General features: G+C 35.2%; 1 protein-coding gene across 1 annotated transcript in view; it reads right to left on the reverse strand.

Moving 5' to 3' along the window:
- Dsg1 (desmoglein 1) overlaps positions 1-21897 on the reverse strand; it is a 38229-nt gene extending 16332 nt beyond the window's left edge. The window contains exons 1-9 of the mRNA XM_004853125.3: positions 21708-21897; positions 12697-12732; positions 12233-12364; positions 10643-10798; positions 7981-8125; positions 5929-6095; positions 4181-4315; positions 3700-3885; positions 1285-1544 (exon numbers count right to left, since the gene is read on the reverse strand). Coding sequence (XP_004853182.1) covers positions 1285-1544; positions 3700-3885; positions 4181-4315; positions 5929-6095; positions 7981-8125; positions 10643-10798; positions 12233-12364; positions 12697-12732; positions 21708-21752 — 1262 coding nt within the window. The 5' untranslated portion in view covers positions 21753-21897. The remainder of the gene's footprint in view (positions 1-1284; positions 1545-3699; positions 3886-4180; positions 4316-5928; positions 6096-7980; positions 8126-10642; positions 10799-12232; positions 12365-12696; positions 12733-21707) is intronic.
- Between the last annotated feature and the right edge of the window lie 268 nt (positions 21898-22165).

Below are 22165 nucleotides of genomic sequence, written 5' to 3' on the forward strand. Positions count from 1 at the left end.
CTAAGAAAGAATAATTACTGAACCATCATTTCTGATGGAATATCTTTTTATATCCACCTGGGTGGCAGAATACTCCTTTTATGTTTTCACTCTCATTGATGTTTGGTGGCAGCAGAACTATCCCAGAAGATCTAGACCCTGGGATTTCCTGGGCTGGGCCTAATCTAAACTATTCTCTTATAACAACAACAACAACAACAACAACAACAACAGCAACAACGATTACTATGCCTTCATCTTCATCACCTTAGCCTGTATTCCCTCCCTGTGTTTGCGCCTCCTCCCTTGCACAGTGACTTTGCAAGATTCTTCTCCAATTGCAAACTCTGTTCTTGACTTGTGAATCCATCCTATTCTTCTCTCATCTTTGACCTCGCTGTTTCCCTTCTCATCCACATACTTGTGAAACAAACACGGATAGGTAACTGTCTGTCTCAGGCATTGTGCTAAGCACAGAGAGCAGAACTTTGAGAAGAACCTAGGGTGAGGGTGAGCCTACCCTCAGTGAACTCACTGCTTGGGTTACAAGGAGGCCAATTAACAACAGTGATCCAGTGGGACAACAGTGAGGACAAACATACACTGGATGAAGAGACTGTGAAGAAAGAACTCCCATTGTTGGTGACCTCGTTGGTGAGGTCTTTTTCCTATTGTTCATGATCACAGTCGCAGGTGACGGTAAATGCACGCACACAGGCGCACACACACATACATGAGGGCACAAATATACTTCATATTAAGTGAAAGACTTGGACATAAAGGATTTTTAAAATGGCACAGCCTATTTTTTCAAGATAACTAGTTTTTCAAAGTAAAATTGCTGACCAATATTTGGTGCTGATTAAAATGAAGAAAACAACCAAAGTGAGTTAACTAGGTCTAGTCAATTTCAAGCCAAGCAACTTTGCAATGGGAAAATCAGTCCTATAAAATTTTCTCTGGCTGGGAGGTGGATGGGGTTGGGGTGGGAGATGGGGAAGACTGTAGCATATGGTAATCAGCTAATTGATCAATGAGATACATAAACACAGCTGTGCCCAAACTTTCTAGAATATTTTTCATATATTATATCTTCACAGTTTCACATCTTACATCTTGCACACATTTTTATATTTAAAAAGAAAACACTGTAAGTAGCAATTCAGTAGTCAATGCTTTTTTGCAAATTGAATGATGGTGCCAAAAATAATGGAAAATGTTTTAATTCAGATATGTAAAATTCCTAAAAACAACATGTGTATTTAAGTTCAATATGTGGTGAAAGTTGAAAACTATCACTCTTACCTAACAGTTGTTGAAGCTAAACCTGTGTCCAGGTCAGTAGCTATGAAGTCTCCCACTTTAGAATTTGCTCCCATGTTACTTGTTACCACGTATGTCTTTGAACCTGGGCGAAACACTGAGCCTTCAACTACATTTTTCACAGACACAGAGATTACAGTAGCTGTGAGTTTATATTGAGCCATAATTGAATGATGAAATTCAGCTTTATTTCTAACACCAATACTGAGTTGCAGATTGTTCATCGTTTCGTAATCTAGGGGCTAGAAAACACAGAGTGAAATAGTTTTACTACAAGAAAACATTCTGGACGAATGATTCTTTTCAGAATAGTAAAAATAATTTCTTATATTTTTTATAATTAAAGATAAAAGCATACAAATATCCAATTTATTACCTTCTTAATCTTCAGTTCAATGTAATACATGCAAATGCAACATAAGAAGAAAAAAATCCAGTTGTGCTATATCCATTGTTGAAAAATTTGAAGAAAATATGTGACATGAGCTCTAATTGCCCACCAAACTAAAAACTTAAAAAAGCACAGATGATCAAACTCATGAATTTTGTAGTGCACAATTTATGTTAGCATTTATCATTTCATGTTTCTCAGAAAGTAGCTCTATTTATAACAAAGACTGGGTCAATGACATTTGAGGTTTGATCATTTGACTAGTTTTATCCATAAAGAATTATTTAGAAGAGATTTTGCTTTTGTAAATGTGACTTTTTGAATGTTAGGTAATAGAATGTTATTATACATACAGTATGAAGAAATCCTCTTTTTCTTCAACCTATTCTAGAAAAAAACTGATTTTACATTATAAAATAATTAAGTAATGATTTTCATTATGAAAGGTGATGTCAAAAATCATAACTCAGGGGTAGGGGATTTAGCTCACTGGTTCTGGTGCCTGCCTCGCAAGCACAAGGTCCTGAGTTCCATCCCTGGCACACACAAAAAAATCATAACTCAGAAAATCTACAAAACAACTATCCCATTATGCCCTTAGGTACCTACTATATTTTTCTGAATTTTCACATGAGAGTACAGTAATTTAGATACAAACAGAGATTTACACATTGACCTCTCTTATTTAGCTAAAATTTTGAATCTTTGCTGTAATGTTGGTTTTATTTATAGTTTAAAGAATAGCTGGCTATATTAGCATACATATTCCAAACATCTCTTTATAATTCTAACAAATGATTGAATATATGGCATTACATCTGAGAATGATTATCATCCCATTTTACAGACAGAGATACTGAGAACTACTGGATTAAGTAACTTATTAAAATAATATTATGATATGGGGAGAAGAAGAGTAAGATCCAATTGCCCTAGTAATGAAAGAATGTGAATTTCATAGCTGGGAAGCCTAGATGTGAATGGTGATTGTTCCACTTAATGAATAGCTATGGGAACTTGAGTGATTTACATCTCTCCTTGAACCTCCATCTCTTTATTGCAATAGGGGTGTGATAAAGCCTAATGTTTTGGAGTGCTTTGTGAGAGAAACTAACACATCTGTACCGTTTGAAGTAAACGGAAGCTGTCAGCATGGTGACACTTCATGAAAATAAAGGAGGCAAAAGCCCACACATTCCTATAGGAACAGAATTTTTTGAAAGTCAATTTCCCAGGGCTATTCTGAAAGAAAGAACTAGTCAAAGAGGGATTTTATTTTACTGTGAAGAACACATATTGTGTGCATTACGTATAATCTGTGGACAGCTATTATAGATTTAAAATATTAAGTCTGAGTCTATAGATTAGGGTGAAGCCTGTGCTATCTGTTTGTTAGGAGTTAGCTATTTCCCCCTCACATCTCAGAGGTAATTCTTCTGTGGGTAAGAGTGGTGGATCATTAGGACTAAATCTCTAGTATATTTTTCTAATAAACCTTGGTCAGTAGCCACAGTGAAAAGTGAATATGGTAATTCAACAATTACAATAACTTAATTTTAATTATATAAAAACACATTGGAGGAATAAACTTTCAATTTATGTGACAAATATTCTTAGTGCATGCAGTTGACATATAATGCTGACATGCACATTTTAAAAATTTGCTTTAAAATACACATAAAACATTCACCTCAAGGATTAAGCTTACTTTATTGTAAGCATAAAATAAGATTTTAAAAATGTTTTCAATTTGTATTGTCTTTTGGAAGTACTGTACTGGGGAAAAGTTTGAAGTTAAAGTTAGATACCTATTTTCCTGGAATGATAAAAGCAGAAGGATTTCATGTGATAAAGTTTTATGTCATATATAATTTTAAAACATAGTAACGTTTATCCTCTCACTGATTCAAGTTTTTAAAATGTTACTCTCATATTATTTAAAACTTAACATTTTGAAAAAAAGACCAAGAAACAAAGCAACAGAATTTAAGATAATGACAGCATACCTTAACAACTTTCAGAATTCCCACATTCGTTTTTTCATTCATTTCTATCTCAAACCAATTTCCCTCATTTCCGGAGATGAAGAAAATTACTGCCACCCAGTTATCTGTGTACTCTTCATCCAAATCAATGACTCTAATCTGGTCCAAGTCTGAGTGTAGAGCATTTTCTTCAATTTCTATGCTGTACTGAAATGAGAAGTAAAAATAAAATGAAAATAGTTTGAGAGAAGAACTGTACTAGGATAAAACTGAAATGCTAACAGTTATTTACCATTTAGAAATGATATCTATGCTTATAATCTCACTTTTCTTTGCTTAAATCCATTTTTTTCCTTTTGTGTAAACAAAAAAAGTTTCTATACTTCACTTGGATGTCAGCAAACATAAAAAGTACATCAGCAAACACAATTGTTTGTATACATTTTAAAGTGTAATGAACTTAAAAGTTACTAAATTTAAAATTTCAAGAACAAATACTTACTGAAGATTTCTCCAGGTAGGGGATGTTATCATTGACATCAAGGATTTTAATGTTACAGTCGCACTCCGCTGACATGCCGTCTGCCCCACCATCTCGGTCTGAGCCTTTTACAGCAAGAGAATACTGGCCATATTGCTGCAAAAACACATCAGAAACAATATCACGCTTGACACAGACAACTTCACTCTGTCCTATGTAAAGTTCTTTGAGAATATGGGCTCAATATTTATATAAATCTATGATGGAGTCAGGGTAACACAGATTCTTGAAAATCCACACATCTCTTTCAAATCACAACTGAAGTTATCACTTGCATTTCCAACAATGTTTATCCAGCATCATTTAAAAGCAAAAGTATTTCTTCAAGGCCTCATTTCTTATTAAGCATAACATGTGCATAGGTTGGAAAAGTTTATAATATATGAAATGGATCAGAATGATCAAGGAGACATCATTTTACCAAAGGTTTATGGCACGAAAATTCCATACTTAATATAAGCCCGTCCCTGAGTGTGCCAGAAAAATAGAGATCACAACTGGTTTGTATTTTGGGGAAGTGCAGAGTTGTAACAATTGAGGTAATTGATGATGTGTCTATTTTTTATTCTCTTCAATGGTGCCGACCTTTTTAAAAGCTGGCAAAAGCTTTGGAGCCTTTCCAAGGCTCATGCGTAAGTGTACACTCATTCAAAATTATCAGTGTAAATTTTGGGCATTCATATTTAAAGAAACCTTGAGATTGCTTTATGGCTCCAGGGTTCCCAATAACAGCAAAGTTCCTTTAGTTCAGATACCGCCCCCCCACTTTGAACCTTGAGTATTAAAGAGTATTAAAGGAATCTTACTGGTCTGCTTAAGAAAGATTGAAAAAGCTAAATAATCATTTTCTTCTAATAGGAACCCTCGAACAAGTAAAAAAGAATGTTTAGCTAACTTAGAAGCCAATCACACTTGGACCATTAAAAATATAAAAATAATCTGATTTATTTAAACCTATGAGTCATTAATAGAGAAATTGCCATTTTAAAATGACTATAATAATTAAAATAAAATTTCATTGAATATCAGTTAGAAAGTAAAACATCCTCTCTCATATCCCTAATGTGCGTATAGGTTTTCTACTTTATATTTAAAGATATTTTCTTTATTAAAAAAAAGAAAAAATAGGGATTTTAAAATAAAGAAATGGGACCCCATAACATGATAGAAGCCATATAATGCTATTTCTAATACTTTAACAATCACTAGTTATCATTTGTAAATTTGGTCTGAATGTTAGTGACTATCTATTTTTCTGATTCCAAAAGTATCAGTCATTGACTTGTTAATAAGAGTTACATAAAAAGGATACAGAAAATAGTTTTGCTGTCAAAAGAACTGTAAATATTCTTGGAGCCTCCACCATGTTCACATGTGTTATGATTCATCAAGATTGGGAAATAATAGCAAATATTTCTATATTTATTTCCTTACAGAACACACCTTTTAAAAAATGGAATTTTTGTCTCTGCCCTCTGCAAATTTTAATGTGCATTCCCAATATAGTTTTCTCAACTTGAAGCAAATCCTAATCAGTTGATTAAATGAAAGATGTAGGAATAAAATGTAACTTAATAATCTGCATTTTCTCATTTGAAATATTTCTTATCATTAACATTTTGTGAAATGTTTATATAATTAAAATTTTAAAACCTTGATTTCAGAATCAGTCACTTCAAGTAAAAAACCCACTTAAAGAAAAAATTAACCTCTCTGTCTAGAAAATTGTTCATTGTTCGAATTTCTCCAGTATATCGGTTGATGATGAACATTGGAGAGTCAGAAGGTTCCTGTCTTATAATCTTGAAGGCGATTTTTGAATTCAAGTTGTTTGGTTCATCGGCATCAGTAGCATTGAGTTTCATCACCAAAGTATCTAGGAATCAAAGCAAATTTGTTGCAAATGAATAATTTATATTTCTGTGAATCATACATTATGGCATACTACCTTTCTAGCAAAATGTTAAAGTCAGTTGGTCCATGGAATGTGTATTTTACTATCTTCCCTCTCTATTTCTTCACCATATGGCTATCTTAGCTCCTTTCTTTACCTTTGTCTTCATCAAAAGATCACATTTTCCTAGGAACCTAGACATTACTATAGTTAGGAATCAAAGGAAATTTATTACTCTGGCTTTCTATTTCTTATTTTTGTATAATTTGTTCTTTTGTTTGTTCAGGATACTTTCAATAAAACTTAATTATATTAAGGCCAGATCAATTTTTTCCTGACTTTAACACTTTTTAGATGTATGATTTTGTCCATATCTCTAACTGGGGATGATAATACCATCTTCATTAAGTTCATGCAACAGTTAAATAGCTTGTAAGAGAAGCATATATAAAAGTTCTTTAGAATAATGGACTTTTAATAAATATATATTATTGTTTTGTTTCAGGTGGTCCCTATTTAAATGCTGAGTAGCTAGTAAATTTAAAGAAATGTTTGTTTTGACCATATACACTATCCTATCCTTTCTTTTCTTTTCTTTCTTTTGTTTTTTTTGGTATCGGGGATCGAACTTGGCACCTTGCGCTTGTGAAGCAGGCGAAGGAACCACTGAGCTAAATCCCCGGCCCCCTTTATTTTCAACTAATTTTATAAGTAGTTTTGTTGAAGGATACCGGAGAAGGAGAAAAGTTGCCAGTATTCATTCATAAAGTAGAATTCTTTTCTACCCTCCAAAATGTTTTAAGTACAATCAGTCTTTCTATACGTGAGCCAGGGCATCTTGTCTTCTCTTTGTCTTTCTCCTCTTCCTCCTTTCTTCTTCCCTCTCCTCATTCTCTTTCTCTCTTTATTAAATCATATTTAAGAAAGGGGGAAAACAGGAAATATTTTACATTTGTTTGCTGCCAACAAAGGCATCTGCTGCAACATAGATAGTGTGGAGCTGATTTCTATGAGAGACTTTAAGATATATAACTTCTTTCTGTCCCTTCCTTCTTTTCTTCTCCCAGATTTTAGTGACCTTATCCTCTTCTGTTCTCACTGGTTTCCACACATGAATGAGAACATGTGGTATTTATCTCTCTGTGGTTGGTTTCCCTTAACAACAACGACCTCCAAGAAGTTCAATAAGGGGCAACAAAAATTCAGAGTGGATGAGTTAGTTCTGGTTAGCATAGCAGGATTATTGGTTAAAACAATCCATGTTAGGGCTGGAGATTTAGCTCCGTCACCATGCCTGCCTCACAAGTGCAAGGTCCTGAGTTCAATTCCCAGTACAAAAAAAGAGAGATATATTTCAAAATAACTAGAAAAGATGAATAGATTAATGGTTAATGAGGTGAACATGCTTATTCTGATTTGATTATCACATATTGTTACATGCATTGAACTGTCATGATGTACTTCATAAAAATGTACAGATGTTAACTCTCAATAAAAAGGCTGACTGAAAGCCACATGATCAGAAATAAGTGGGCAGCAATGCAGCAAGGCTGGGAGGCTACTTCTCACCTTATGCCCCTGCCACTACTGTGCAAAATACTCTTGGAATTTCTAGTTAGGAATCTCCCTAAGAGCGAGTATATGAGTCACATGAGTAAATTGTCCTTGTTTCTTTTGTTCATTGTATATGACACATTGGAGCTACTTCCATAGCTGAAGGGATAGACTTTCTGATTGGAATGTTTTCCTGCAGCGTATGTTTTAACATTCATGATGTTTGACACAATTTAGTCTGTAGTTGCCTGGGTGTTAAGAATGATCTTGAGGCCTATATATTCTTGTTTACCTAAAAAAATAGATTACGTACTTGCATTAGAATTTTCTTCTATTTGTCCTATAAATGTAGCCATGGAAAACACTGGAGGGTTGTCATTTATATCCAAAACCCTGACTCTGAGCTCAAGTGGCCTCTCTAAATCTTGACCTTGTGAATTCAAAGCCCGGCAAACAATCTAGGAGAGAAAAAAATGGTTATATGGTGAAACACATATTTATTAAGTTCCACTTTTGGAGCGGTATTTTGCGATGTGGGAAATTAAAAGAGAAATAATACATATTATTATTTCCTATTAGAATATAGGCACAAGTAATATATATAATCAATGAGGGAGGGCAAACATAAATGCAAAGTGATTTTTAAAAAGGCAACACATGATAAGCTGTACTAGGAAGAACAAAAGTATTCTGATTTTGTAGCAGAATATAATGATTGAAATAAATCTTGAAAGAGAATTTCAATAGATAGATCTGGAAATTGGCAAGGTGTTCCAAGCAAAGGGGTTCTTATCAGGAAAGAAATGGAATGATGCAAAAGTTGCATTAGAAAATAGGAATAAGGGTTATGGTGGGAGTGGTGAAAATGTTGTAAAGGAGGGTCCCATGGGAACTTCAAAGAAATGTAGCACTCTTAAACTACGTAGTGCCTTTGTGGGTGTTTATTATTATTATCTGAAGTGTGCATAAGTACCATGTGTACTATTTCACATATATTGTATATTTTGTATAAAAATATTATGCTTTAATAAAAGCCAATAGATTGGGTGGCTGATTTGGAGAGATTGTGGGGAAACATATGGAGTAAAAGGTAGAACTGTAGATAAATTAAAAGGAATTAAAATCTAGGGAATTAAAGTAGTCCCAGGAATGAGAAGTATGTGCAAGAGCAGCAAATGCAGTTTACTATTTGAAGGTGTTTTGGGATATGGATTGCTTGGGGTTTTTTTTCCCAATTAAGTTTATTGGTACATTTTAGGTATAAAATACAGTTACATTCATCATTGGGATCTTGTACCATTACATGAGTTTCTTGGTTCTTTTTTTCCCCCCTTCCCCTGCCCTCCCTTCACCCACTCTACCCTTCCCTATTTGCAAAGACTTTGTTTCCATTTTTTTCTTTTCTCATATTTTTTCTTTTCCTTTTTTTCCTTTCCCCTACCCCTCCCACTTCCCCTGCACCTTTAGACCTTTTCTTCCTGTTACACAATATCAATTATACATTTTTAAAATTACAATATCAAGATCTAGGAGACATTACCACAGATTTTACAGAATTTAAAAGGATATAAAAGCATATTTCAAAAAATCTGTTTTGAAATAAATTTGACAGCTTCTAAGAAGTACCTTGGAAGACAAATTAATGAAACTGACTCTGGAGGAAATATAAAATTTGAATAGCACCTATTAAAGAAAGTATATTCCTAGCTTGAAAACCTACCTATATGACAAAAGCAGGCTCATATACATTTTAACTGATAAATTATATCAAACAATTACAGCAGAAAAAAGAAGGAAGACTTCTCCCCTCATTTTAGGAAATCAACATTGTGCTAATCCTAAAACTGGATAAAGATTATAGCAGAAAAAAGTATGAATGTAAATAGAAATTTGTTTAACAAAACAAACTATTAGAAGTCAGACCTGGCAGTATGTAGAAAGTGGTTTTGTTATAGGGATAGCAGTGTTGGTTCAGCATTGGAAGATCCACCCCTAAAAGTCATCATGTTAACAGAGGAAAGGAAAAAGCCATATGATCCTGTCACTAGTTGGAGAAAAAGTATTGGACTAAATTCTATAGCTGTTCACGGTAAAAGCTATCAGGAGACTAGAAGTAGTTTTAATAGAAGAGAATACAAGATCAAAGAAGGGATTTTTATTCCTTTCTTTTTCTTTTTTTCTTTTAAGTATTAAGAAGTGTTGGCCACCACGATGGGTGGAAATGGAAGCAGTCAATGGGGTAAGCAGAAGAGAGATGATAAAACAAAGTTGAGGGAATAAGGTTCCTGAAGAAATAAGTAATTAAGGGACAATGAGAATGTCTTGAGGTACACTGTGGGAAACAGTGAAAAACTGAATATGCTTCTAGACTGAATGAATAACACTTCTGGAGGAGAGAGTATTGTGGGAATTTGTGATAAGTGGCCTCAGCCTTTCAAATGAAGTGCCTTAAAGTGAAATGGGGTTGGGGGTTGGAAGGCAGAGGGTGTTTAGGCTGTGTGACAGTTCCTGTGAAGAATGGAGGGAGATGCAGAGAAGGACAGATGCATTTCCAAGGCTCATTTAGAGCTCAGGTGAGCCCAAGCAAAGTTATAATAAAGTATGTTCAGTCAGAAAAGAATCCTGTGGTAGTTCCAGAATCATAGCTAGGCAATCAAGTTCAAAGGAAGCGGCATTTTCAATTTGAAAAAAAATTAAAATAAAATATTAAGAGTTGGTCACTTGTCTTTCCAAACAAATATTCTGGTGTCCTATGAGGGTTGAGTGATATTTTTGCTAACACCTCAGAAAAAAATATTCCCCTTTCTCTTAATTTTCTTTGTATCTATCTATTGAGATGATTCTAAATTGAGACAAGCAAAAATGCCCATATTATGACTCTTGAAATCAATCAAGCATGATATGAGTTTAAGATTTTCCAAGAAAAATTCCAAGATTTTCCCAAGAACATATATGCTGACATGAAACCCACTTACAATGAAATAAGGAGTGACCTCTCGATCAACTATAGATGTTATATTAATTTCACCAGTTTTTTGATTAATTACAAAGATTCCATAAGGTGGCTGATCAATTCCTACTCCAGAGATGCGGTAGGTAACTTGCTGGTTTGCAGCACAATCTGAATGAATCTGCAGAAGGAACACAGTAGAAATATTACAGAAAGGAAATAACCCTACATCTTATAGATAATAGGTATCTTTCTTGAGAATTGTTCAATGTGCTGTCCTTGTTATTTGGGAAACATTGAAAACAAAGCATTGTTTTGTTAGATGTGTATAATAATTATAGAATTTTCAGTAATGACTGTATAAAAAGTGCAGTATTTTTAACAGTAATTGGCAATGTAATAAAAGAAGTTCAATTTCTATTTCTCCCAAACAATAAAAATATAAGCTATCACCCTAACAAATCTAAGTCCATGCAGTCATCATTCACTCAACATTTATAATTTCAGTCTGTTTTCAGACATTCCTCATTTAATGACATCCCTGTTTAAAGACTGTTCGGACTTATGACTTGCTGCTTGGACTTATAGCCCTTCTTTTTTTTTGCACAGTTGGACACATCTTGTTTATAAAGCCTCAGTGTCATTTTTGTACAGTACATCTTGTTTATGCAAAACTGTAATTTTTTGCTGATTGCATTATATAGTACAGTACTGTAGTTTTATGTTCTGTATACATTACAGCACTGCATGTGAGAGTTATGCAAATAAAAGCAAAGTCATCTTTTGACCATTTTTTTACTCTGAATTTTGTAATATGCATACTACTACATACAATACCTTATTCAGCAACCAATCATTTAACGACTTGGTTGCAGGAGCAGAACTCACTTAGTCTTCAGCTTAAAAAACTTAAAAAAGTATAAAGTGTTAGCACAAAATTTTAAGTGAATTTATATAGGTAACAAAAGTTACTTGACTCTATGTGGAAGGTTTTAATTCTGAAGATAGGGGTGATGTATTAGCAGAAAAGGAAAGAGGTCAGTCCACTTTTCTTGAAATACAGTGTTATATGACTAAGCAAATCTTACTGGGAAGTGTGTATATCTGTGTGAATGTCTGTATTTGTGTTCATAACTAACTATATGTGTGTGTGTATGTGTGCACGTGTGTTTTTAGAGGAAGATAGGAAAATAAAAGTAAAAAGTCAGTATGAAAGGGGTACAGTATGAATGTTCATAAGTAAGCACAGAAGTAACGCTCAATCCTAACAGATTATGAAGCAGAAATGGTACATGTTGAAATTCCTCTGTGTATGCTAAGTGCTAAATTCATTCTTTAATTCATTTTTTTTTTCATTCAGCATTCAGGGTGACATATGCTCATGTTTATTAGTTTTGCCAGTAAGGTGAGCTGATGTTTAACTGTTTATCTGAATATATAATTTTTAAAAATTTGTCTTTTTTGGAACTTTAATTTTCATAATTTAAATGATTATAGCTCTATATCGTAACTTCTCAATAAGATATGCTCACAAATTATTTCAAAGACTGGTTCTTTTGGAACTTCAACCCACCCAATTTAAGTATCACATCTAGGCTTTGGGGCTATCACTTACTTTGGCAATTGGGTTTCTCTTGGAGTTGTCTTCGCCTTCGCGGCAGGCTGCAGCAAACTTGATCCATTCACGCTTTTGTCTTCTGATTGAATGCCACTTGATGGTGCCATTTTTAGCATTATGATCTCTTACCTTGATAAGTACGGTAAAGTAATAATATGTATTAATTTTATTTATGATTCATATTCCACTGGATATTTTGGAGATGGAATAATTATATCAGAGAGGATATTTAAGTAGGAAAATTGATAATTTTGATAGTCTATTAACTTTATTTATAAGAATGAATTTCCTTTGTAAAACATGTTATTCCCAAACCTTTTTTGGGGGGGCAGTTGGGTACCAGGGATCAAACTTGGGACCTTGTGCTTGTGAGGCAGGTGGTGGCACCACTAAGCTAAATCCTCAGCCCCCAAACCATTATTTTTTTAAAATTTGGAGTAAATGGATTTGTTATACATTACCTGGATTCGAAATTCACTGTTAACTTCAGCCATGACCTATAAAAAAACAAGATAATCACAATAGTTAATTTTTAATTGGATGGTTTGAAATTATTAAATCATTTAAAAATCAAACAACATTCTTGTGAGTTATTAGAATTATTTATCAGTCTGAAGAGCAAGTGGATCTGGCTTATGTCTTGGGCCTGATGCTAAGTTAAGAATTTTTTTTGTTTTTACATCTCAGTTTTGCTTTCCTTTTTCCATTTCATTCTTAGCCTGTGTTGATACTCATAATCATATGGGTAGCATATCTGAAGCTACAACTCAGAGAGAATTAAGGTCAGAAACTCAAGCTCTCCTAGTAAACCCTGGTCTGGAAAGTGCGAGTTACTCAGATGGTATTCAGCGGTTTCCGTAATTTGCAGGTGTGATGCTAAAGCATTTCATTAGTTTCAGGGTCTGAACAAGGGTACATGGAAATAGAAAAAAGTGTTCAGAGTGAAGAAGGAATATGAAGTGGAAACATTCAGAAAACTTCAGAATGATTGTTCCTTCACATGCCAATCCTAGAGGGAAGATTTTCTAGTATTCTTTTTTTAAAATTTTTTTTAAAGTTTTCTTCCTGAAAGTATTCCCTATCTTTTATTGGTCTTATGCATAAGTACCTCGTACTTATTTATTTAAAATTTTTTTTTATATTTTTAAATTTTTATTTATTTATTTTTTCATACCCGGGATTGAACTCCCCACCTTGAGCTTGTGAGGCAGGTGGCAGAACCACTGAGCTAAATCCCCGGCCCCATAGTACTCTTGAAAATTTTAAGATGATATATTTTTTTCACCTTCTTTGAAATATGAAAAAAAAGTTCTGATACTAAATAATTTCCTTTATGTGAAAATGAATTCATGTTTGGTGTTTTATTGTGAGCACTAAAACCAAAATAGATGATATAAATTCATCCTACCATAGCAAGGAGAGGAAAACACAGAGTGTAGGGAGTCTTTTCTCCTGTGTTAAACAATTTCCCTGGTCAAACAAGTGTGCTAGTCAAGAAGAGCTCTGGCTACTTTAAGCTGGCCTTGATCTTCTTATATGACTTGTAGTGAAACATAAGGATAATTTAAATTATTTTTCTTTCAAAAACACAGGCCTTTCTTAAAACACAGATTTCACATATGGAGCCTAAAGTGCCTATATAAAGTGTATATTTTGAAAACTAAGAGTGGACTCGAAGCCTAGTTCACATGTATTGAAATTTCAATTGAACTAGTTTGCATTTTTAAAAATTTCAAATTTCAGAATCTATTAAAAAAGTATATCTTTAGTTTTTTATTTCTTCCTAATTAAGAGATGTTCAATTCGTAATTAAAATTTTTTCACAATCAGACTTTATTTGCATCACTAACACAAGACAATTATGTTGCATTTAAAAAATACCAATAGTGGTAATTTTTAAATATAGTAAATTACTTTTTTTATGGTTGGTTTCAATTTTACCCTTAAAGAAAATATAACATTTTAGTCTACAAGTACATATTTTTAAAAATTGTCATGAGTGTTAATTTGAGAAACCAAGAATTTATGGCTAATGTGAGCAGTGTAAAGAGAGAATTATTTAGTCATGATATAATACTAGTCATTATAATTATCACAGTTATAATTCACTGATAATGATAATGTTTTCAGAAAAATATGTGAATTTACTCTTCATACCAAATGCACTATTAGTATGTCCATTTTATTTTGTAAAATTATGGGTATATTTTTGCAATACATTCTTATCTCTATTTTACAGATGAAGAAATTGAAGCTTGGATATTAACTTATAGCTGCATACAATCCCATGAATTTCAGCTTAGATCTGGGCTCTGAACTATTCTCTCAATTAAATTACTAAGTAAAACATTCTATGGAGAATAAATATTGGATTTTTAAGAACTAAAAAAATTCTGGTTTTAATTAAATTTCAAGTTATCCTTGCCTTAGTCATGTTTACATATAACAACAACAATAGAAATAAAAGGGGAGACTAAGGGATGCTAAATGGCCCAGATGGTGGCACGGGTAACTGCAGAGTTGTCCGTAGAGTCCATTTTGAGTGCAGAAGGAAAGGACATTAATGCAAAGGCAGTCTCTCTGCTACCTGTGAAGTCATGCGCAGTTTTCCCTCTGTGTAGTTTGTGGGTGCATGACGGGGGCGCGGGGAAGCCTCACTTGTCTGGTTGGAAGTCACGTGCACAGCACAATGTACACATCTGTTACCTGCTTTGTGCTTCTCTTCCCGCAGTGAAGTGTCAGAGCCTGCTGTTTGCTTTGGATCACTACGCCGGATGACTAAGAAGTCTTTCTGACTTTATGAAGCTGGGTCATTCTTTTTCCCATGAGAGGCGATTTAGGCAGAAGGCCAAGTAGGTTTCACCATAGTGTCAGACTCTCAATTGCATGGGTAATTAAAAAACTGCCACGTCTGCTTAAAGATGTGGCTAGTTGACCTAAGCTTATTTCCTTTTGCTTGGGGTCCAGAATAAACTCTGATACAAACCTTCAAATGCAAAATGAAATGAAAAGATTACAGGGTAGAGTAAGAAAACTTTCAATGTATTTTCCAAATTCTCTGAGCTTTAGTTTGCTCATGTGTAATATGGGTTAGACTAGCTTATGTACAAAGTTTCTTTTCTAGTCAAACACCAAATCCTTGTGTACAGTAGGACAATACTGAAGTATTTTGATCATGGGAAAGGTACGCTAAAATTGTGGGTTTAAGAGATTCCTCAGACAATGGTAGGTAGGAGTGGTGGGCAGAGGGTGTGATCACAGGCTGAGAGCAGTGAATCTTCTGTAGCAAGTCAGGCTGGTGTCGAGGAGGGGGTAAACAGAAGCACAAGCAATGGGAACCACAGAAAAAGATCAAGGTGACATACTGGATGGATAGCATAGACAGGAATTGAAGACAGATGGGATGGGGTAGTCAGGAGAGGAAGTGGGAATCTCAGCTGGTGACAGTTTTTAAGAATGGGACTGGAAACAAAGCGGTTGCAGCATTTAGATGAGAACATACTGAATTTGAGATGCCGGAGAAATGCTCAGGTAAAGATACTAAGCAGTTTGAAATGAGCATTAGCACTTTGAACAAAAGTCCAGCCTGGATATGCAGATTTGAAACATCTGCTCAGGGAGGGTAGTAGTGGAAATCATGGTAGAATTTGAAATTCCTAAGGTAGGGGTTACAGCAAAGAAACAGCCTGTGGCTGAGGAGGACAGTAGGGGAATTCCTACACTTGTAGAACTGGAAACAAGTATAACCAAGAAGAAACAAAGAGAGAAGCTAGAGAAACAATGAGAAAATATCATGCATTATAGGAGCTGTTAAAGGAGGGGAAAACCGAAAGATGGATGGAGTGGGCATAAATATCAGTATCACATGATACAAAAAAAAAAAAACAATTGAGCTGAGTGAATCCTCAGGAAAGCCTGAGGTTTTCAGCAATCTTTAGGAGAATTTTTCCAGTTGGATGGAAGAAGTATTTGGGTGCAAAGGATTAGGAATAAAAAGAGGGACAAAGACAGTCATTTTTCAAAAACTTTGGTGATAAAAGAAACTGGAACACAAAATGATAGAATTAGAAGAAGGTATCAAGGAAATTTTGATCTGGAAGATCTGTAGATTTTGGAAAGTTGACAAAGGAGAGCAGGATAGTTTGATCTGAAAGAAAAGAGATTCAAAACAAAGATACTCAGTAGGGGTGTTGATGGGGAGAGGAAGAGGGGAAAAGGAAGAAATGAAAGGACTTGGGTGACAGAGGGTAGGGAAAGGATGGGGATTGCAGTAAAGTGACTGGGAAAGGAAAGCTGAAGTACGTTGTTGGGAGTGACCTAGATCCTGTCAGGTGGCGCTGGCCCATGGGTGAGGCTGTTTTCTGACAATGAAGGGAGTGGTTGGAGTTCAGAAACAATTTGGGAATCTGTGTAAGGAGGCTGGAATGGAGATTTACTCAGCAGGGAATGGGAGGGGGTCAAGCTGAATGTATATCAGCTCTCCGCCTACTGATTTGGGGACTGGGGAAGTCACTTAGCCAATCTGTGCCTCAGTTTCCTCACCTGTGTATGACACCCAAAACCCTTTGTACACCTAGAATTCTGTGAAGCAGTGAATAACTCACTTGAAGTGAATTTTCAATGACTTCTTCCTTTCAACTCTGTTTTAGGAACCAATCCATTTGTTTATTTTATTAAAGCCACAGGATGCAAAAGTGTTAATTTAATGATTCCCTAGTTACAGTTAATTTTAGCGATTTTTGATGTTGAAGTTTATTTTGTTTATAATAAAAATAAACTGGAGAAAATTTTTATAAGGAAAATTATTGCATCTAATATTGTGAAGTAGTCACAATTTGTTAAATATCAAATTCTAATGTATTTGTTAATTCTTATGGAAGTCACAGGGAGGCACTTGAAAGAAAAGTAAAATATAATTTATTTCTTTTTGGAAACTTCCTCTTTTGCCTTTCTTTTTGACTGCTCTGACACAGGCTATTAGTCTGGGTCTGACCATAATCCAGTGGCTTGATTTCTCATATTTATTCATTGGTTTATTTCTTTGATAAATATGTATTGTTTATGTGTTTAATGGATCCAAGGCTGCATTAAGATTTTTTAAGGGCTAACTCTAAAAATATTATGGTAAGCCTTAGATGAAGTGTCAAGTAAATGTAATACTATCCCACAAAAGTGTTAAGAAAATCCAACATGATTATTTCCATGCTAATGCCTTGACAGTTGTCAGGAGTGCGTGTGAGAAGAGAAATATAAACCAGCCCCCAATCCCCCTGCTGTGTGTGATGAGGCACTTGTTGGGCAATCTTGCATGGTGCAAGGTGCTGAGTGGGTACAAAGGTGAATCAGACCCAGATCCTGCCTTCAAATAACTTACAGTCAAGTAGTTTCATAAGCAATGGGCAGCTACTAATTTGTGGAGTTGGACAAGTGTAAAAGACTGTGGTCTGCTCTTGTAGACCAATTAAGAGCATGGATCAGCTGCCAATGACATTTTAAGAAGTCTGACCTGTCTAAGTCCATTAAAGAAATCTGAGTGCCAAGCATGATCTGCGAGGGTGGCATGACCCAGCACTCGGGAAGGGTGTTACCTCAGTTGAGGCAGCAAAAGAAATACAAGTGCAATGCCATGCGGAGCAGGCTTCCTGCTTCTACCTGAGACAGTGCCTGTAGGACACAAGGATTCGCATCAGCAGGGCTCCGGTGAACAAGGAGTGGAGAGTCAACAGACATGAAGTACTCTGGGCAGAGGCCTGAGAGTCATTTTTTTTAAATTGATGAGCCTCTTCAAAGTAGGCAAGTCTTGTCCCTTAGGGCTAGGCCTTCAGATTTAACATGACAGTATTCCTCAGTGTTCTTTCCTATTACTGGAGAGGGCAAAAGGTTTTAACTCTGTGGCAACTCCAATAAATTGAGTAGTGATGAATTTCTATTCTCTGTGTTTGTGAAGGTGAAAGAAGATGCTGATCCTGAATCTGCATTGAAAATAATAGAACTTTAAATGGAAGTGATTTTGCTTAAATATAATTTGTAAGTTTCACTGAACAGGGGAACAAAAATACTGTTTCCATTTTTTATAAAATATTTTGCTGATATACTAATCTCTGTAATGTACAGCACTAAAATATATGCATAAGAAAACATAAAGAGTACTTCCTGGGTTGTCTTCTCTTTGGTCTTTGATTTGAGGGATGGTGAACACAATTAAGGGAACTTAAGTTGTCTCGTTCAAATAAATCAATGAGCGATATAAAAATAAATGTTATTTTCAATGCATTTTAGCCTGTGTGTTGAGAAATACTAGAAAAACTATTGCTCATTCCCTAAAGGATTTCAATCAAGTTCAAATTATGGAGTTTGTTAATCAGGTAGAGATTTTTTTGAATGAAAATATTAACCTATAGAAAAAGGAGAAGATAGTATGATAAAATGAAAAAAATCAGATCATTTGTGCTGATAGATAAAAATAGTTTTATCTGTTCTTTGAGCTTAAGCTACAGAGGTTTGCCTTTATAGAAAAAGATCTTGTCAGGCCCCAGCATGGTGGTGCACACAGGTATTCCCAGCACTCTGTGAGGCTGAGGCAGGAGGGTTGCAAATTCATGTCCAGTGTGGGCAATTTAGCAACTTAGGGAGACCCTGTCTCAAAAAGCGGGGGGGGGGGGCAGTGGAGACTAGGGATGTTGCTCAGTGCAAAAGGCTTAGGTTAAATCTGTACTGCAAAAATAAAAATCAGTTTTTCAGATTGTATACATGTTAATAGATTAATTGGACCTGGCAATGTTGCAAGCAATTTTCAGAAATCATTAGAACTCTAGAAATTCTACTGGTTCTGTTTTACTTTCCCACAGTGACCATGTTCTTTATTTTACCGTTGTTATAACCATCCACACAGATTTCTTACATTTGGTGCATAGATAACATCATTCTCTGGCTAAAAGAAAATACGTTCTAACTCCTCCCTCCACTCCATACATTGACTTTATAGAGAGAAAAAGAAAGAAAGAAAGAAAGAAAGAAAGAAAGATCGTTCTTATCTTGCAGCGTTATAGTGGGGGTGAGCTATTGTCTTTTCTGAAGACTTGTCTGAATAATGCGATATTCATGTAGCAATCTCAGTCACTTTAGGAGCAGCACCTCTGCTTTTGTTTTTGTTTTGTTTTCTTTTGTTTGCTGTACTGAGGATTAAATCCAGGGCGCTCTAACACTAAGCTGCATCCACAGTACTTTTTTTTGTTCGTTTGGAGACACAGCCTTGGTAAGTTGCCTAGGCTGGGCTCCAACTTGTGAAATTCCTGTCTCAGAGTCCAGATTGATTAAATTAGGATGACAGGCATTGGCCACTGCACCAGCTCCTCTGCTTCATGCTTTCTGATCTAACCCACTAATCTGAACAAGATATAAAGCTTTCACATAGACTGAGCAGATTTCACAGCAGACAGTTGCCCAGTTCTCACATGTTTTGCCTTAAAGATACTATGAATTTTTCAACTATATTCCTAACATGAATTTCCATTTATCCACTTTGAGCAGAGAAGAATATAATTTCTTCATGAAGACCATTTTTTCTTTTTCTGGTAAAAGGAAACATTCATATTGAGACTAGAGGAAAGGAAACTGGAAGAATTTGCTGTAGTCCTAGTTGTCTTCAGGGAAAAAATATTTTAAAACAAAACACAGACATTTAACTCCAAAGGACAGTTACAAAAACTGTCTGGTAAAATCAACAGTAAAAATAAATTGTGATCTTCAAAGCCTTAGAAAGTGTAATGTTTAACAAAACGTTATGATATCAATGTGAAAATAAGACATCTGAGTTCATTGTATTTTTTAAAGAAATAATTTTCACAAGGCATATGAGAAACTAATGGGTGATTCCAAAGTGAAATATGCCCCCCCTCTTCCAAAGCCAATCCACAAACAAACAAAACAACATATCCTGGCTCAGAAAATAAAATGCAAATCCCCAGAAAACTCTCTCCAAATGCAGAAAGTTCTGTGAGGATACACAATTTTGGTAAAGTGATAGATTTTACTGAAGAATGACTAATTAGAAATGGCTGTTTAAAGAAGTTTTATAGGGTGTAATTCATTAGAAATAATTATATAAATTAAAAAATATGTCAAATATAGATTCAACGAAATTTAGTGTAAAAGTATCTGAAAGAACTTTCATCAATTCAAACTATACAATAATCATCAATGAGTCAAACTTATATAAAATTAGAAATAAAAACATTCAATTGTTTGGCAATACACAATGTTCTATGGGCAGCATGCTGTATAATGCTCACTGATCCCAGTCATAACCCAACTTGTGACATCAACTAATCTTAAAAGGCCATTAAAACGTCCATGGAATAGGAGCAATTGTTGAAGGGCAACATTAGAACTAAAGCCATCATGGCACTGATGCTTGTATATAACTGGTTTTGATCCCTCGTAGGTAATCAACTAACCAGCATACCGTGAATCAAAGACCTAACTTGTCATTATACAAACCCAACTTTCCAGTTCAGAACTCAAGCAAGTGGAGGCAGATCCACACCACATCCTGCCAAAGCTAGAGGGCGATTTACCTGGCACAGACCTCTGGGTTACATGAACCTTACTGTGAGAGAGACTCTGACTTTAAACTTTTGGCTGAATGTGAAATTGATACAAAATATTGATGTTGCACTTAGTATTCATCACCTCTGAAAAGACAGAACTAGCAACGTGAAAGAGGGGGATTAATAAGGCATTTCACTACATTGACCACGGAATACACCTTTCCTACTAAAGTCACCACTGACTTTCTGTGGTGAGAATAAGTACAGTGATAGCTATGTTTATTTTTTAATTACAGCCATCCTTTACCTACTCTGCTATTTATAAATCTCCTATATGTCACTTTAAAATAAAACTATTGTTTTAAATCAAATTATCATTACCCAATGTGGGGCTTTTGATATTAGTAGTATGGATTCTAACAGCACATAAATTAGTGAGATGGCTCAGATTCTGAAGACAGTCACAGATTGCTATGATTTTAATTTGTATGAATTCTGTTTTCATGTCTTAAAAATTATAGTGACCCTGCCACCAAAGATACCAAAAGAATAGGATAATGTTTAGGTTGAATATCAGGAGACACCTGTAACATTTCGTTTAAAAGTCCACCTGCACATGAGGATCTGAAACAGGAAACTAAGGAACGTCCTCAGTTCAATATTTTCTCAGCGTGACTTAGCAGTGACTTCAATGTCAGGTTTATGATATGATGAATGGACATAGATGTGGTTAATATGATCTGGAGTCTTCAATTAAGGTAAGAAACACTATTTAAAAATCCACTTCATAAAATCACCTTGTCATTAGCATAAACTTTTAATGGGTTTAGGTTAGAAGTACCACTAAATAACATTGTCTGCAAAGTTCTCACTTGCTTTGGATGAGGATGGGTCGGAAGGAATTCCCTGCAGGATCCACTTACCAGGCAGAGGAGCAGGACAGCTGCTGTGAAGGGTGGCCAGTCCATCGCTGCCGTGGCGTCCCTTACATCCAAGACCAAGGGAGTTTTGTTTGTTCTTCTCCTTTTTCTTTCTCCCACTCAACAGGTGTCTGATTAAAATGATTTCTCAGTAGATGTTCTTACATGCAGGCTTTGAGGTGTTTCTGCCTTCCCCTGGGAGAAGGACTGAGGTACGTATAACCAGTCTGGATCCCCACCCTAAAAACTTGGGCTGGTCTCACTGAAATACTTGACAAGATCATCATTGCTCCCAGGTAAAAGCTTAGGGACACACCCTTCTTCCAGTTGAAAGCAGCTTTCCACAGGGTGAGGAAGATTCATAGCTCTGCTGAAGGTTTTCAGTGGCAGGCATGTCAAGTGACCAAAACATGGAGTTATGCAATTCATAGGGACTTCTCATCCTGGGCTTTATTTACTAG

Source organism: Heterocephalus glaber, unplaced genomic scaffold, assembly GCF_053883595.1.
Source record: "Heterocephalus glaber isolate CG9 unplaced genomic scaffold, H.glaber_assembly_v1.0 deba00000331, whole genome shotgun sequence".
Lineage (NCBI taxonomy): Eukaryota > Metazoa > Chordata > Mammalia > Rodentia > Bathyergidae > Heterocephalus > Heterocephalus glaber.